Raw genomic sequence first — 19,374 nt, forward strand, 5'->3', positions numbered from 1 at the left:
ATGATTGTCAATCTTTATTATATACAAAATATTTATTGTGCACATTTTCTCTTTTTAGGTCACCAGTCTCTTCTGAAGATCATGGTAAGAATCCATCTTGCTTATATTAATTCAGTATTAAAAGTTGAGCCCTGGTTTGGGGGTTTTGCTGTCAGAGTGAAGAATTGTTTAAGAATATGTCTCTAAATGTTGACCTTGTATTTTTTATTATGAAATGTCAAACACCTTTCCAAAGTTAATGCTAGCTGGAGTTACTATCTTGTATTATTTTGGGATCTGTTATAACCATGTTGGTTGACAAATATCATGAAACAGTGTAGTCTGCCTGACTTGTCCCCATCCACCAGAAATTTTCTGTGATTTTGGGCACAAAATTTCAGAATCAGATTTCCATCTTTCCAATGGGAGTTCATAGTAGATATTCCCCCCAGAGCCTCCAGATGGGACATTGGGACCTTGTTCCACTCCACCCATTTGCAGAGTTATACATCTGAAATGAAGCTAATTAGTAAATGTGAGTTGTTACCCAGTTGAGTTGAGTTTACATTTTAGGAGACAGATGATTCACTCAAGGGATAAAATATCTAATTATGTCTCCTCTAACCTTTAGAGTTATTTTTTTCAGTCACTCTAAAACTTCCTTAAGTAGCTACATAGTGATCAATTATGCTATATCCTTACAAATATCCATGTGAGGCTTTTAGTTCAGGGATTCTGTGTCTTTTCCTGGACTTTGGAGATTGCCTTATAACTCATATCTATACCTAGATATCTCCTTCCTCTAGTTCACTGTGTGCAGCACCAATCACTCATAGTAAAAACCTATGAGGTGAAAACTTTCCAGCAGACCACATCTGTGATCAGCATTCCAATACTGTATTTCAATGTGGACTAGTAAGCCTAAATGATGGAATCTTCATTTTTTTCTACTTCAGATTATTTCTTCTCTTCTTCGATCCATGTCTATACTTCAGCCATATGGAACCACACCTAATTTCTGAAACTCACCATATTCTTGGTAGCTCCTGCTTTTATCCCCTGCTATTCTTCCTGCAGGAAACTACTCCTCCCTTTGCCATACAGACAGTTTCTGCTACATTACTTCTTCCTCTCAGAGCTTTTGGATCTACTCATCATTGTGCCACGTTATTTTTTTTTTTTCCATGCTAAGGCTTAACATACAAATTTGATTCCTTATCTAGCCAGTTCCCATCTTGGACTGTGAGTTCTTTGATGTGGTTTCCAGTGAATATAAAACATTTGAAATGTATTAAATGAATGAATTAAGGAAATGAAGAGGGAGCTTGAGGCAGCCCCTCCTGCTGCCACATCATAAAATCTGTCCCAATATTGAAATGAAGTTGTATCATGTTCTATGAAGAGTCATAGGGAAAATTATCTTCAGGCCCATTAAGTCAGAAGTAGGTAATCAACCACCTAATAGTAACCCATTATTATTGCTATTTTGTTGATTGTTGCTAGTATGGCTAGGTTTTTGATTGCCTGTTTATAGGTCCTTGGGCTTCCATGTCCATGTGATAAACTAGAAACTTGTATTTGGTTTTTGTTTTGGACTAGGTTTCCTCCTAATGGCCTTTAGTTACTTTTGCCTTCCTATCTGTAAGAACTTGTACCTCATTAAAAAGAAAAAGAGAAAAAGGAAGGGGGAGAGGAATGTACAATTGCAATTCTGATGTCCACTAGGACTTCTTTTGAGGTTATTAGATATCACTGAACATATGTGAGAGTCCTTCGAGGTTTTTTTTTTTTTTTGGTACTGGGGATCGAACTCAAGGCCTTGTGCTTGCGAGGCAAACACTCTACCAGCTGAGCTGAGCTGTCTCCCCAGCCCCGCTTCGAGGTCTTGAAAGGTGACAGCTACCAGAAAGACTCTCTCAGTATTAAGAGCACATCAGAACTGATTATTTTAACAACAGTTATATGTAATTCAGTTGAGAAATGTTTATCCAAATTAGAAATCTTTAATATTTTTGTGACTTCAAAAAATGTAGTGGATGCCCAGGCCTCTATAGTTTGCTTCTGTAGCTTCTAAAAATGTGTGTTAAAATGTGTGTGTGGTGCTAGGGATTGAGCCCACGGCCTCACGCCTCTATCACTGAGCTATATCCCTAGTATTTATCTTTTTATTACAGGGATTTTCTGTCCATACTTGACATACATTTCCTTATGTGTGTACATTTTTAGAACTTTATGTTTGCTATGACTAGCATAAAACCTCTTGAATGTCATGCCATCAATCTTACATAGCATGTACACAAAAATGACTTTGCAATACACTTGTAAGGGAGGTGAATCAAATTTCTCAAATTTATGGGTGATAAATTTGAGGCGGGCAAATGGTTTGTGAAATTGGAATATAAAACCCTGTGCTCTTGATTTTCTATTTGGTTCACTTTCTTCCGATGATCCTGCCTCCTTTGAAACTGATCCCTTTGACTATCACTGAAACAGAATTTATTCTTCAGAAAATCTAATTTTGAAAAGTCCAATAACCCTGGCATTTGCTATTTTTTTCAGATACTCTTTATAGCGAGCTGGAATACAGTGGCTTTGCCATTCACCATCTCTTGTTCTTGGGTTTGTTTTCCTTATCTGTATAATTGGGCTAATCCCATCTACTCTGTATCATGTAGATTGTTGTAAATTCAAGTGGGAAATCTTCTGAGAAATTACCTTATCATTTGTTATAAGCAACTCAACCATGGCATTACTACTCTTTAGCATCCAGGCAGTGAGAGAGGAAGCATGGATTTACTGAAGACGCTTGCTTATCATAGCATATGGCATTTGAAATGTTAAAAGATGGGGAGAGTAGTTAGGGGAAGAACTTTCCCTTAAACCTTATCATTAATTTTAACCCTTCGTGGAAATCTTTTTTTATCTCAGAGTGAGAGAAAGTAAAATGTTATATACATAATTTGACTTGTAGCACTAAAGACTCATTTCATGATTTCGTTGCATGGTCATATAGCATTGGCAATATAAGCCATAAATGACATATAAACTATGTCTATTTACATAATAGAGTATCAAGGTCATCGAGAAGAAAAACTAAAATTTATTGAACACTTATTTGGAAGCAATGTGCTAAAATGCTTCAACCCCATTATTTCATTTCCTCTTGGACAAGTAACACTCTAAAATATATGCATCATCCCCAGCTTTTACAGCTGAGGAAACAGGCTCAGAGTGCTTAAATAACTTGCTTAAGGTCACATTGCTGGTACGTGGTAGAGTTAATTTTCAAACCTAGTTGTAACACCCAAACTCTGGCTCTTTTATCCACCATGTCCCTGGGAAATGAAAGAAGGGATTGTCAGCATTAAAGTGGTTTGATAGAATCATCTAGGAAAAAAAAAATGTTCCTTCCCTCTAACAAGAGTTTATTTACTGCTGTGTAAGTAATTTCTTTTTAATGACAAAACAAAATAGAACAAAAAATAACAACTTCTCCCTCTGACTGGAAAAGATTTATCCCTGTAGCAAAAGTAAATACCGATGTCACATTTTCTCATAATTAGTGAACTGAGTGAAACCGGAGCGTCAGGGAAACCTGCCACGCGAGGTCCCAGTGGGAACATTACATTTTAATGTTACATCTGGAAGCTGGAGTCCCACGCCTTGTCAGGAGATAAGCTCAGCGTGATTGATCGCCTGGTCCTCAGAGTTTCCTCTGCACTTAGTGCCTGTCACTTCATCATTTAAATTGCTTCTGGAGCCACCTCCTGTGCCCAGGCGGCTCTTCGGGCTCCGAGCTCCTGTGCTCTGCTCTGTCATCTTGGCCTGCTTGTTTTACAGGCCTCTCTCAATGCTGTCCTGGCAGCCGCCTCCTGTGCCAGCCTGCTGAGGGAAGGTCATCTTCCTGCTCATGTCTCGTCCCTGACCAACTCTAAGGCATTAATCGACTCCTTTGAAAGGAGGTGCCACAAAGCTGCTTGATTCCCCCTGGAACATCTGAGGCAGGCATCACTCTCCTGTCCTGCCTCCTAGACACGCTGCCAATGGCGGCTGTCAAACTCTACGTGAGTTTTTTCATCCTGGCAGTAACACAGGAGACCAGCGTGGGGCAGTATCGGGTGTCTAGGGACAAAATTGTGTCCAGTGTGCACGGATGAGCCCCTGCGGTCAGTGGAACACAGGAAGGTGCCCAGAGCTCTTGGAACCACCAGGGACATCCCTTTTGAACTCATTTTTCTCTGATACATATATTTACTAAAATAGATAATATTCATAAGAATGTTTAAAATTCCTCTACTCAGTTTAAATAATAATCAGAAGGAACTCCTGTGATGACCTGTTCACTTACCAAGAAGGAAAACATTTTGACCACCTGGGATCGTCATGCTATCTGCCTTTCTGACCATGTTCTCTCTTCTCCTCCTCAGAATTAATTACTCTTCTGCCTCGTTTCCCTTGATCATTTTACCACATATATGCATATATATATATATATATATATATACACACACCCCATGTGTGAATTTGCATATGATTGTATACACACATATATTTATCCCACATGTGTGTATGTATATGCTTTTGCCTGTTCTGAGCTTTTACAAGTTGAATGAGGTGCTTTGTTTCTTTCGTTTAAAATAGCATTTGGTGATTCGACCCTGGTACCTATCTTATTCATTTCATTAATTTTGCATGTGAAGTAATCTTCTCCTGTATGAATATACAGCAGCTTATGCATGTAATCTACCACCCAGGAATGTCAATATAGACCATAGGAGTTTTTATTTGTTTGTATGTTTTGCTATTGCAAATAATACCACTATGGACATTCTTCTCTAACTCCTCCAAGTGTCCGTCCCTGTGTGAGAATTCCTCTAGCATTTAAACCTGGGTTGGTTTAGTTAGGTGGCAGATTACACATATTTAACTTACAAGGTAATGGCCAACTGTTTTCCAAAGTGGTCATTCTAGTATGTATTCCTAAATACAGTGGGTAAGACTTCCCCTTGATTCATAGCCTAGTCTACACTATATTAACCAATTCAACAATATTTGCCAGTCTCCTGGGAGTGTGAGTGGTATCCTCTTGCTATTTTAATTGTATTCACTATTTGCACATTGGGACAAACATCTTTGGATATATCATAGGCCATTTATTTTTACTCTGAAATCTTTCTTTCTTTCTTTTACCCATTATCCCCCTCTGAATTGTCTTCTTAATACTTCATAAGCATTTTTATGTATTCCAGATTATTTTTTATTCTAGACTAGATGCGTTATAAATTTTATCCAGTGTGGCTTGTCAAGTTCTTTTCTATTCATTTGATGAACAGATATATTTTATTTGTATGTAATAAAATTATTAATTTTTTCTGTGGCCTCTGCTTTTAGTATGTTTTTAAAGAAATTTTTCATAGTAGACTCATAAAGATATTACCCTTTATTATCCTCTAAAATTATTATAGCTGCCTTTCTTGTTAATGGACCTACATCATGCACAACAATAGAAATGAAAAGTTGTACCCCACTTGTGCACAATGAATCAAAATGCAGTCTGTAAAAATAAATGAATAAATAAATAAACAAACAAATAGGATTTGTTCAAAAAAGAGCTTAGAAATCATTTTGCAGTTTGATGAGAAATAAGTCCAATTTTATTTTGATTTTTTTCCTATACATAAACATCTATCTCATTATCATTCATTTCCTTTGCTTACATGCAAAGCCTGCTCTGTTTTCCTGCATATGTGGGTTTTTATGTCCTTCTTTCTGTTTTATTGATTCTATGTCTATTATTGTACCAAACCCACATTGTTTTAATTTCTCTAACTTTGATATAAATCATGATATCTGACAGATAACAGACCATGAAATTTGTTCTCCAGGAGTGTCTTGATTATACTTGGGCTTTTTTTTTTTATTGTTTCATATAAAATTTAGAATCAGCTTATCAAGTTCTATGTTAAATTTTTTTTTCATGGAAATGGCACCGGTCTATAAATCGGTAAAAAGAAAATTGATACTCTTAGGATAATGAGCATTTTCATTCCCAACTGTATCTCTATATTAATTGGCCTTTGATAAAATTTTATAATTTTCTTAATGAATAGTTTGGTCATCTTTTGTCAAATATACCCCTAGATTTATTGTGTTTTTAGTGACATTTTATATGCTGTATTTTAAAATGACATTTTCTAAGTGATCTTTATTGGCATACCGCAACGCATTTGATTTTTAACATCTTGCTTCTGTATCAAAATCCCTTCTAATCTTTGAATTCATAATTGTTATCTGAAGGGTTTTTTTTGTGGGAAGAGAATTCTCTATAGGCAATTTCATCCACAAATAATGAGAATTTTGGTTTGGTTTGTGTGCCGTTTTCTGGTCTTTTCTGCCCTAGTTAGACCTTTATGCAGTACTGAATAGAAGTGTAATCAGTATGATTTCCTTGTTCCTGATCCCAAATGAATGCCACCCATGAGTCACCATTAAGTTGGAAGTTCACCGTGGAGTGGTCATGATGTAGATGCTGGTAGTTGTTTTGTAGATATTAATTTTAAGGGTGTTTTAGTCAGCTTTTCATCCAGAAGACTGGACGAGAACAACTTAGAGGAGGAAAAGTTTAGTTTGGTGGATGGTTTCAGAGGTTCAATCCATATTTAGCTGACTTCATTTCTCTGGGTCTGAGGTGAGGCAAAACATCATGGTCCAAGAATGTGGTGGAGGAAAGTAGCAACGAGGAAGCAAAGAGAGTTCCAATTACCAGGGACAAAATGTAAACCCCAAGGGCATATCCCCAGTGACCTACCTTCTCTAGCCACACCTTACCTGCCTACAGTTATCACCCAGTTAATTCATATCAATATATTAATCCACTGCTTAGTTAAACTTCATTACCTAATCATTTCACCTCTGAAAATCCTTGCATTTTCTCACAGATGACCTTTTGGGGGACACCTCATATCTAAACCAAAACAAAGGGTATTTTCTTTCATTCAAATTTGTCAAATTTGACAGATGTTGAATTTTATTGAATATGTTTTCCTTTATCTTTTGAGGTGATAACATGTTTTTGAACTTTTATCTGTAAATGTGGTATATTTCATTAATTGATTCTCTAATGAAACCAATATCATATTTATGAGATGAACTCAAATTGGTCATTATATTGGAATCCTTTATACAGTGCCCAATCTGGTTTGCCAATGTTTTGTTTAGATATTTACATTTATGTTCATGACAGTAACTAGGTTTTAATTTTTCTTTTTATTATGTACTACATGTGTGATGCTTTTAGCTTCATAAAATAAATTAGGAAAGGCTTTCTCTTTTTCTGATCTCTGGAGGACTTTATGTACTTTTGAGCTATTTCTAGAATATCTTTTATGTACTACCATTATTCCCATTTTACAGATGAGGAAACTAAGGCACAAAACTATTAAGTGACTTCTCCAAAATCAAAGGCACAGTTAGTATGGAATAGAACAAAAGCTCAGGTAATATGGATTCAGATCTTATTCATTCCTCTGCATATTTCTCAAAAGCATTGTCTCACATTTGAGCTCATATAATAATGATTTTATTTGTTAAATGGAGACCTCATAATATGTGAAGTTTTGTTGGGTAGAAATTGATCATTAAAGATGAAGATTTTTTTTTCTGTTTGAGTGGACTGTACTCTTGATAATGAAGAAAAATCCAAATATATAGTTCTGATTCACTTTTTCTACCCCCATACCTCAAAATCAAGGAAGCAAAACTCCCATTTCCTGACAATAGTCCTCATTCTTTAAAAGGTGGAGTTATTGAAAGGTAGCTATTTCCTTAAGGAGATATCACCACCAGGGAGACCATTACTGTGACTGGAAGAGTAGAGTGGACTGAGAAAGTTAGGTATTTCTCCCTCTTCTATAAGTTATTTATTAGTTAAAATGGAATGAGTGAACTTGGCTAGTAATATAGAGGGAAACATCTACAGGACTCTAATTGCCTTGCTAGGAAGAGCTTTCAATATTGGACATTACAGTACACTGCTTTGGGGTGACTTTGGGTCATCTGATGCAAACTTGCTATTACATTCTTTCTTTGCCTCATATCCAGTTTCTTACTATGGAATCCCCCCATTGGCTTCCCTATTGGTTTTCTAATTAGATCTGAACTTTTTAATGCTCCCCCTGGTTTAGTTCACATTGCTTTAGTGAATTAGATCTGCTTCCCTGCTTGCTGTCCCCTCCCAGACTCCGTCTCCCTTGTTTTCACACAGTCATAATGTTTATGTCACCTCCTCCTATCCCTCTGGTAGACCACCTTCATTGTCCTTCATTCAGGTCCCTCCTTAGTGCTCATTAATTTCTGTGTCTTGGAACCACCTCCGTGGAGTCTAAGGACAAACAATGATAAATTTTCCTGACAGCTGAAATGCCCACAATTTCTCCCTCCTTATTCACTTACTGTTTTTTTGAGTGTGTTCCAATTTTTTTTCTCTCCTGGATGGTTGTGCCCTTCTTATTTGATTATAAACCCGATGAATAGAGACATTGCCTTAGTCTATGCTGTGTGCTGGCACACAATTGGTTCTTTCTATACAAGTCTTTACTGTTCAATTTGCTGCAGTATGTGGTGTTGGCCAACAGAAATGTTCAGTACACATCTCTGAATCTCATTGCAGCCTCATTAATATTGTTCCCTGTTGTAGAAGATAGGTCAATCCTGGTCCATCGCCCAAGAGACTCTGCCATTAATGTGATGAAAGCATAGCCTTTGATGGTCGTCTCACTGGGTGAAAGGAAAGGAATAAAAATGACTGCATGCTTTTCCTTGGTTAGTCTTCTTTCACAAATTCTAAGACAACAGATTATCCATTGCTGATTAAAAAAAAAAAAAAAAAAAAACAAGCAAACAAAAACCAAAGCAAACCCCCCACGCTTCCTCAAACCTGGTCATGCCCTGTATCCTCTCTCATTCCACTGTGCTAAATCTTAACCATTACGTGTAGCCATACAATCCTTTTTATCCTTTTGGTGTTTTGGAATGCTTTGTGGTGATAATTATCTAATCATCTTTCAAAGACTCATTCTAAGTATGCTTGTGAGAGGGGAATACGCTTGACTAAGATTTACCTGCAACATTGCTATGGATTGCTGTTGGACTCGCAATATTTAAGTGAAAACATTAAAAATTAGAAAACAATAACAGAGGAAAGAAAGGAAAACAGTTTTGGAGGAGGAAGGGTGACCTTCTGGTTTGCAGCTAAGTGGAAGGATGAAAGGGCATCAAAGATGATGTGTCGAGCAACAAACAAAGCTCTCAGAGATCTCATTCCCACAGATAAATCAATATAGCCTCTGGAAAGAAAATGAGGAATCCCTGACTCTTGGTCTCTGCCTACTCATTTATAATAACAGGAAGGAAGAATTGAATTGTGGTTACTTTTTAAAAGTTACTACATTTATTTAGGGTTGCTACTGTGTATCATAGAATCTGAGTTAATTCAACAACCAATGTAATCAAGGGGCTGGATTGACACACTGATGTTATTCTACTGTGATTCTCATATGAGAACAATTTATACTCCATTTGTCTATTATTCACTTTACTAAAAATCCTATTATTCTACCAAAACTTCCTCCTCAGGGTGATCTTCCTAAAAGTTTATTTTCTTTTACTTTGGTAGCTTCCTCCTGCAAGGAACTGGCTGATGGCTGGTTTCCCTGAATTAGGGCCTTACCATGATTACCGGTTGCAGAGAGAAGAATGTGTTGTTGCTTTTAGAGTTGGTCTCTCCCAGGTCAGTCATAGATGTGCTGCGTTCACCTCTATGCCCCAGCACTGCGGTAGCATTTTTCTGGTTGTGTCTTGTTTACCCCGGCTGCCTGTTAAAGCTACTTAGGCCCGGGTTGTCCCGATGGTGCTGTGAAGGCATTCATCAGTTCAGCCCTCTTACAGAATAATGATATCAACTAAATGCTTCTTCATTTTTCCAGCTTCTATGTTAGTGAGGATTTTCTGGGTCCATTTGGGTGCCCTAAATTTTAGGATGTGCCCTGAGCATCATGCAGTATCCCTTTCTCAACCAGCTTAACTGCACCTAATAGTCAGAAGCAGGTCATTGTCATGGCCTTTCCTTTCCCCAGAAGGGCAACTTGATGTTCTACACCTTCCTTGTCAGAGCTAGAAGATTATGGATTGTGGACACAACTAAAACTGCATTCCTCTGGGCTGAACAGGGAAGAGTCAGGATAGGATGACCTGGTGTCACCACCTAGTGACACATGGTACATGGTATGTGCTGTTTGACATTTCCTACAGCCAGATAAGGTAGGCAGTTTAGAACTCTGCTATAGATACACGCTCTCAGGTAGATCTTTTCCATTCTGTATCTCCATCCTGGCTTTCCTTCTTATTAACTGTGAGGCCCTCAACACATTGCTTATAGTCACTAATCCTTAATTTCTTCTGCCTGGCACTGGAGTTGATAATGGTAATACATATGTAGCAGGTTTATTGTAAGGATTACATTAGAAAAGAAAATAAAGCCCCCAGCTCTATGGGGAACACATGGAGTTCCTGTAGACATCACCAAAAGAAAGGGACAGAAACCAGGTGTGATGGCTCATGCCTGTAATCCCAGCAGCTCTGGAGGGTGAGGCAGGAGGATCCTGAGTTCAAAGCCATCGTCAGCAAAAGCGAGTTGTTAAGCAACTCACTTTTTCATTCAAATACAAAATAGGGCTGGGATGTGGCTGAGTGGTCAAGTGCCCCTGAGTTCATTCCCCAGTATCCCTGCCCCTCCAAAAAAAGAAGAGGACAGAAAGTATGAGAAAGAGCCAGAGAAACCATCAGTGTCAAATAGCCATATGGGAATATATTTTTCTTTAAACAAAACTCAGATGTTTTATTTGCAGTCACTCTTTAGACTAGTAAAGCCTATTGTTTTCTAGGTTTATCAGGATTATACATTTTCTTCTGGTCACTTGTTTGTGGTTGGCAGTACTGACCATGGTAAGAGCTGGGGTGTGGAGAGGGAGTCACCCCTCCTGTAACTCTGCTTTCCACAGCCTGGATAATCCCAGGCAAAGCCTTTGCCTCCATCCTTGGTTTCCCCATTGAGCAATCAGCCCGCAAAGGCCTCTTCAGCTCTGTGGACGCTTAAGCCTCTGAATTAGTGATGCGTACATACCAATGAAACACATGAAGAAAAAACAAACCAAAACTGTCCCCTGAAATTTTGAGGAAGTGTTTTGGGGACACCTCTGTGTTGTTGTCTAAGGGGCATATATATGGATTTCTGAATATGGGTTCTTCTTGTGATGACAAATGGTACTGCCATTGCTTCCACTCACCATGGGCCATGTTCTAACTTTTCATCACTGTGACCAAAATATCTGGCAAGAACAACCTAGAGGACTTAAAGTTCATCTTGGGCTCACAGTTTTAAAGATCTCAGTCCATGGTCGGCTGACTCCATTGTTCTGGGCATAAGGTAAAACAGAACAGCATGATGGCAGAGCAGCATGGCAGAACAGCATGGCAGACGAAGGCTGCTGAGTTCATGGCAGCTGGCAAGCAAAGAGAAAGAGAGACAGGGAGAGTTCAGGGACAGATAGAACCCCCAAGGCCACATCCCAGTCACCTACTTCCTCTAGTCATGCCCCATCTGCCTGTAGTTTCCACCCAGTAGTTCATTCAAGTTTTTAGTTCATCAAAGGGATTAATTCACTGATGAGGTCATAGTCCCCACACTTCAGTCATTTCCTAAAAGCCCCACCTCTGAACCTTTCTGCAGTAGACAACATGAGGTTTTGGGAGAAACTTCTACATCCACACCTCTTTCTGAAAAGAAAGACGATCAACTTGGTTAGTATATACATGCCACAGGTGGCCTCCACACTGGTCGTGTTCATTAACAAGTTAACAGAATCCATTGCTCTTAGGTGACTTCCAGCTATGCTCCTGACAAAGCAAAGCCCCATCACTTACTGAAAAGGAAATTTGTAATCTGCCACAATCCACTCAGTTTTCCTCACCTGGTGACATTTCTTTTCCCTGTCACCCTAGTAGGTGGAAGGGAATTATTTCAACCATTGCAAAAAAAAAAAGGTAGTATTTTATAGAACTGCACAAAAGTTACTCAAACCATTTCTGTCCCTATGAGTTGTTTGCTTTCTTTCTCTGACCATGACCAGTCATCATACTCTCCTTAACTAATCCTGTGGGCTTCTTCTTCTCATTCTTGGAAAACACGGCCTACCCAGTGACACTGTCCCTCAATCATCTGAATTTGCAACAATCTCTCTGCTCATTGTTTAAATCCCTGTGTCTTTGAGGAAGAGGGTGTTAATCTTGGCCAAGGATATATTCTGAAAATGAAGTCTCTGAATGCTTTTCCTTGACATTATGGAGTGCCGGAGGGGTCTCTGATCTACACCTCTGTAGGTCTGGAAGGTGCTCTACCCAGTCCCTGGGTCTCTATGTTCCTGACTCGTTCGTCCCTCTTTCTGTTGAGGGCATCCCACTCTGTCAACTGAAGCTGCCGTCACTTCTCCCCTCCAGCCTCCCTGCTGGTTGCTCATCCCTTCAGAAAACCCTACTCCCAGCTTTTCTGCCAACACAAATCTTCCCTTTTTGGACAACTTCTTACAGCTTCCCCAGGAAATCATTCTCCACATTACTCCTTATTTCTTTAGCAGTCAGGGGCTACATTTGGCTGTGTGAGGTGTTAACATTCTAGCTACTCTTTTTTTCTTAGGGGAATATGAACTTCTATGAAGAATGAGGGCTTGGCCTTTATTTCTCTTTGCAGCCATCAGACAGAATTATCTGGTCTTTCATAAGTATCATTGAGAGTTGCTGATACACTAGAGCCTATTCTACTTGGCATTTTACCTTTAGAGCATGTTTAGAGCCAATGATTTACATTATCATTCTTGTGTCTAAGACATGATATCGCTTAGTCAACTTAGCCTGATGTAATGAAAGCTAAGACTTTTCCCATTTTGAAATAAAATTATTTTTCTGTTCTTGCAGTTAACGTGTGTCAAATACCTAAGTGGAGAAGGCTCACAATTAGTGCTTTATTTTAACTTAGTTACAAAGAAATGATCTTGTCTCCCTTTACACTAATAAGTAAAGAGTATGCTCTAGAAATTCTATCTTTTCAAAAACTGCACATTCTTGCTATGTGTGTGTTTTGCTGTCATGAATCCCTGAAAGTGACCTTTGCTATCTTAACTCCTCCTCGGCTTTACTTTTGTTCAGTGAAGTGTTCTCATTAACTCTATTCTTCTTGGTTAAGAAGGCCTTCATCTTACAGAGTGGCCAGTTTCTGCTAGGCACCGATAAGGTGCTTAAGGTACAGCCCAATGACCGGATGACCCATAAACCTATAATCCTCCTGAGCTCTACAACACCCTCCTCTGTACTTAGATCCTGACCTTAAACATCATTTCTTGTGCAGTCTTGAAGTTTGGTTCAAGCCAGTAACATCCATCATCCCCTCAGGCCACATCAGATCTACTTACAGCTATGGCTGAATGAAATTTGTGCCCCCTTTTTAACCCGAGTTCCTTTTAGAGTCCTGAAGGACACTGCTAAAGCACATAAGATGAATTCAAGGAGACCAGTCATAGGAGGAATGGCGGCCACTGTTGCAGGCAGCCATCTCTCAGTTCCTCAGAGGGAGTGGGTACCAGCTACAGGACTACAGGGCCTCCTCTTCTGTATGTCACCTTGCCTCAGTGGGGAGGCTAAGGAGGACCTTATTTACTAGTTCCTCTCAGGATTAGAACTTTATCACTCAAATGCCAGGACAGCAAAAATAAACAAAGTTAATCAATCTAAATTGAATTATCTCAGCATTCTGGGGGTGAAGGACCTTCAGAGAATACTAGAATTCCTTTTTTAAATCTTGTACACTTCTAAATCAGTTAGCAATATGCAGAGCATTTTAATGTATATTACTTCTTTCAAATGTTAAGGAGGGAGAAGAGTGTTATTGTGCACTGTAATTGCTTTGGGTTCATGGATTTAGTAAGGTATAATCAGATTAAAACCCTTGACAAATATGAAAAGTCCTCCCTGTTTGTGTAAGATTAATATTTACTGAACAAAAGTAGTTAATGGGATTCTGTAATATTGATGCTAGAAACGAATTTGTTTTTCTAGTGTTAAGGGAACAGTTGAACCTTACTTCAGATGGTGGTACTACATAAAAAATTTGACCCACTAGATCAAAGTTGATAATATTAATTTTTCACTAGAGAAAACATTAATATTGAGTTGCAGAGGTTGGCAAGAAGATATTTTCAAGAACCTCTGCTGGTCCCCCTTGTAACTATTGATACATATTTTACTCAGCTGGCTGAAGGGAACTCACTGTGATGGTGGAGAAGGTGCATGCCATTGACCCCTTTATTTAAGAATGTGCTTTTGCTACCCAGTGATCAAAGCAAATTAATTAACCCATGAACTTTGCTTTAACCCTCATCTAAGCCATACTAACAGGATTCCAGGAAGTAACATACATCATTACTTAACATAGGGCTCTCATTTGACTCATAATATAAACACTTCTAGTTTTGCAAGGACACTTTGCCATATGTAATAGACATAATTAGTGTCCAGAGATGTGAAAATACTTGTAACTAAAACTTGATTTTCAGGTATAGTAGGGCCAGTAAAGTAGGTTTCCTTCTAGTTCTTAGACTCTCTTACTCAATCCCAAATTCAAGGCCTATTGAAATGATAACCAGCTGAATCACCAGGGCATGAGAATCATCCATGTACTTATTCAGTATGTTATTAATTTCCTGTACCATAGAGTTTTCAGAGAAAGCTGTAGAATGGATAAAACAAACAGAAAGAAATTTAAAAAAGAAAAACTTGGTACCCATACTTGTGGCTTAATTGCAGAAATGGGACTTAGACATGTGAAACAACTAAGTAACAATTTTGCAACAACAAATAAACAAATGGAATGCTTCCTACAGACATCTGGTCCCTGCACTGTTTATAGCCAATTCCAGGGGTGAATAAAAGATGTGGAGCCAACTGTTTCTGAAGGGAGCACATCTTGGCCCTCTGGCAGAAAGGTAGAGGTTTTCTGCCAGGAGGGAACACTAGATGAGGGTTGTTGGTTTTTCTACAAACAGAAAACATCTTCCATGCTAATAGGAGCTTCCAAAAGATTCTACAGCAGATGGAAACAACCCATATACATTCGTGCATGCAATTAGCAGGCACTAATTGAATTTGAGGATTAACTCTGTCATTAGAAACAAAATCTATTTATGTCTTCCATCTATGGTGACACAGACTAAAATGGATTTGGCCCAGGTGCTGTTTGAATGTAGTATTTAATGGCCTCTCGGTGCCACAGATGGATTAATCCCAGTAACAGTGAGATGATAAGCAGGGTGAGATGTGAGCTCTTCACCTTCACTCCGTGTTTCTTCAATGGAGGAAGAGGCTTAGAGGTGGAACGGGAGGAGTGTAAACCTGAAGTCCAAGGAGCTGCAGTTTGGTTGAAAGAGAAACATGTGGGGAAATCAGGGAAGTCTCTTCTCTCACATCTGATTATTAAGGAGACATGAGGGACAGAGCCCACCTGAGACTGAATTCCTAATTCCACCAGCAGGTAAACAAATAATCTTCCCCAAAGAGTTTTGTGACTGCATGACATACATATTGAGCAAAACTCAATCGAGGGTTTTAAGCACCAATGTTTCTTGTAACAACGAAAGTGAATAAACAGCCCGGCCACTGCGAATGCTGTCCTCACAGTTCCCATGGCCTGCTCATGACCCCAGTCCTCAGACTTTCCCTCTCCATCACTGTTACTTCCTGCTTGGCTCCAGGCAGCTCATACATTCGGCCCCCAAGAGCCCACTTCTCTCGGATCCCTGTGTCCACACGGCCTCTCCTGTCTTCTCCTCACCAGGGGCACACCGACCAGTCTCTCTACTGTGTGAGCAGCCAGCCATGGTTCATGTGCAACTACCTGTGAAGGCTTCGCTCACGAAGAAACAGAATGTAGTGTCATCGTTAAACACAGCAAAGGTCATCCAACACTCACTCAATGGCACAGATAGCCACTGTGAACTATGCTAATTAGGCACAAATGGGAAGCAGCTCAACCAAATGACAGTAATTAATATTATTTTACATACACAAACTGAACGAGTCCAAGATGAGGTGAGAAAAAGGAGAAATTAGAGATTTCTAAAGAACTCTGCATTTTAATCTAGGCCTAGAGGAGGTTTTGACAATAGGGATAAGATACGTGATAAGTTATTTCTTATCCTGAAAGCTAAAATGCTGAGGGATGTTTCAAAGAATCTACTCAAACAGATTTATGATTATTCTTATAATGATATGCAAATCTGTATCAATCAACTCTTACTGCATAGCAAGCCATCTCAAACCATAGTGGCTTGCAACACAACAATGACCATTTTGCTGAAAAGTCTGCGTTTTGGGCAGGGTTCTGAAGAGAGAGATTGTCTCTCTTCCACTGTTAACTGTGTGACCCTCTTGAATCCCGACCACACCCTTGGCTGTATGTGGGCACTGGCTGCAGCTGGGGTCCTCCATTCTTCCCAGGTGGGCTTCCCAGGGGTTGCTGGGTCTTCCTGGGGAAATGGCAGCTGGCTTCCAGAAGCAACCAGCCCAAGAGAACCCAGTGGAGGCTCCTCGCCTTGCCTTGGAAATCACAAAAGGCCCTTCCTGCTGAAGTTGCAAGCTTGCCTATATTGAAGGAGGAAAGACACAGACTACACATCTCAGTGGGAAGAGTGTCAAAATACCTTTGCAAAATCAGTGTATAGGACAGGAGACAAGGCGTGACTGTTTTGGGGAAGTACGAACTGTCACATCACATACTTGCCTTTCTTCCTGCAGTTCTAAGCAATCGTTCTTTCAAAGAAGTAGTTCACAGTCTTTTTTATTTTTCTGCTGAGGTACTCATGACATAAAGCAGATGGCAGGCACTGAATGTATCATACATACCACACGCAGAATGCAGTCGGAGAAGGCTGTCAGTCAGGGTCAGAAACATTCCCTAACACGAAGTGAAAGTGGTCCCCAACTCTACTTCTCAAAACCCAACACAATTCAAGTTTATGATGTGACAGTTTCTTTTCTACAAGCAGGGCATTATCTTCCTTTCTAAACTCTCAACTTGCAATGTGACTTCGTCCAGTGATCTCTAAAGCCCCTGGGAAGCCCACCTGGGAAGAATGGAGGACCCCAGCTGCAGCCAGTGCCCACATACAGCCAAGGGTGTGGTCGGGATTCAAGAGGGTCACACAGTTAACAGTGGAAGAGAGACAATCTCTCTCTTCAGAACCCTGCCCAAAACGCAGACTTTTCAGCAAAATGGTCATTGTTGTGTTGCAAGCCACTATGGTTTGAGATGGCTTGCTATGCAGTAAGAGTTGATTGATACAGATTTGCATATCATTATAAGAATAATCATAAATCTGTTTGAGTAGATTCTTTGAAACATCCCTCAGCATTTTAGCTTTCAGGATAAGAAATAACTTATCACGTATCTTATCCCTATTGTCAAAACCTCCTCTAGGCCTAGATTAAAATGCAGAGTTCTTTAGAAATCTCTAATTTCTCCTTTTTCTCACCTCATCTTGGACTCATTCAGTTTGTGTATGTAAAATAATATTAATTACTGTCATTTGGTTGAGCTGCTTCCCATTTGTGCCTAATTAGCAAAATTCACAGTGGCTATCTGTGCCATTGAGTGAGTGTCGGATGACCTTTGCTGTGTTTAACGATGACACTACATTCTGCTTCTTTGTAAGCGAAGCCTTCACAGGTAGTTGCACATGAACCATGGCTGGCTGCTCACACAGTAGAGAGACTGGTCGGTGTGCCCCTGGTGAGGAGAAGACAGGAGAGGCCGTGTGGACACAGGGATCTGAGAGAAGTGGGCTCTTGGAGGGCCGAATGTATGAGCTGCCTGGTGCCAAGCAGGAAGTAACAGTGATGGAGAGGGAAAGTCTGAGGACAGGGATTATGAGCAGGCCATGGGAACCGTGAGGACAGCATTCGCAGTGGCCAGGCTGTTTACTCACATTCGTTGTAACAAGAAACATTGGTGCTTAAAACCCTCAATTAAGTTACTTCACTTTGTGTGTATGTCATACAATTTTGAAACACTCGTGAGGTGTTTTACATTTTTGCCATCTGGCTCCAAAAAAAACAAAGGAGAAACAACATATTATATTGAAGGAACTGGACCTGGGGAGAAGGGAGGTTGGTCAGTAAATGAAACAAAAGTCTTTTGTGTCTGTGCTCCTTCGCTAACTATCTGTGTGATCCCAGGAATGTCACTTCCTATCCCAAGTCCCTCTATTCACATCTAAGTCAGAAGAGGGTTAGACTGAGGCCAATAGCAAGTCTAGAACAAAGAGCATAAGTACTTGTAAGTGGATAGTTTAAGGTTATAATTCTTGCTTTGCACATGAAAAATTTGAGTAAAAACTCTGCAGAACTTGCCAAACCCAAATATACTTAGATTCTCAGTGAATCAGCTATTTTTCCCCCATTTTTCCACAAGCCATTATTTCTTCACTAGGCTTTGTTTTGACTTTTAATTTTTTTTTCTGCAATAGTTTTTAAAAAAAGTGAAGGACTGCTACCAAAATCAGGTGACAAATAATCAATTCAGTAAGAGAGCTACTTTACAAGTTGAAAAATAGCTGGGTATGAAAGATTAAAGTTTTAAAAGTAGGCATACGTGCACAGGGTTTGGTTGTCCTTTATATATGTAATGTAGTTATTTTAGTTGACTTATTGCAAGTCAAACATACTGTAAATGTGACTTTGACACATTCTATAGACTTTTTATTCCTAACAACTTTAATCTGCATATCAGAGATCGTAACCTTAAACTATGCCTTCAGAAATAGTCATATGCCAAATTCTAGTGATAGAATTGTCCTTAGTCTAAAATAATTGTTTCTCTACAGAGCCAGGTGAAAGCATCAGGGCTTTCACACAACGTTCCGCAGAGATGACCCTGTGGTCAGGTTCTCTGTATCTTGAGTATGTTTGTAAAACAGAGACCACAGAAGAACTCTTTTAATCTTCCAAGAGAGAACTGAAGCTTAGTAAGCTGTCTTGCCCATGGTCCTAGTTAGCTAAGGACTTAAACCCAAGCCATCTGAATGCTTAGTCAATGACAAAAATATCTCTTCCTAATTATAAAGTCAGGTCTTATTTTGTACTTTGTGGAGTTTGTTCTGTGCCCAGCTGCATCCCCACCACCTTGAACAGGGCTGGTCTGAGAGAAAGGAGAATGGCTCTAGATCGGTTCCTGCTGCTGTACTAACAACATACCATAGATGAACTGATGTATACCTAGTAGACATTTATTTTCAG

The 19,374-nt window shown here is 39.4% G+C and overlaps 1 protein-coding gene across 2 annotated transcripts in view; it reads left to right on the forward strand.

The window, feature by feature from the left end:
* Dgki (diacylglycerol kinase iota) overlaps nucleotides 1-19,374 on the forward strand; it is a 428,083-nt gene that overhangs the window by 377,030 nt on the left and 31,679 nt on the right. For both annotated transcript variants that reach the window (XM_047561379.1, XM_047561380.1), the window contains one exon: nucleotides 59-84. In XM_047561379.1, the coding sequence (XP_047417335.1) occupies nucleotides 59-84 (26 nt within the window). The remainder of the gene's footprint in view (nucleotides 1-58; nucleotides 85-19,374) is intronic.

Source organism: Sciurus carolinensis, chromosome 8, assembly GCF_902686445.1.
Source record: "Sciurus carolinensis chromosome 8, mSciCar1.2, whole genome shotgun sequence".
NCBI classification, from domain to species: Eukaryota; Metazoa; Chordata; class Mammalia; order Rodentia; family Sciuridae; genus Sciurus; species Sciurus carolinensis.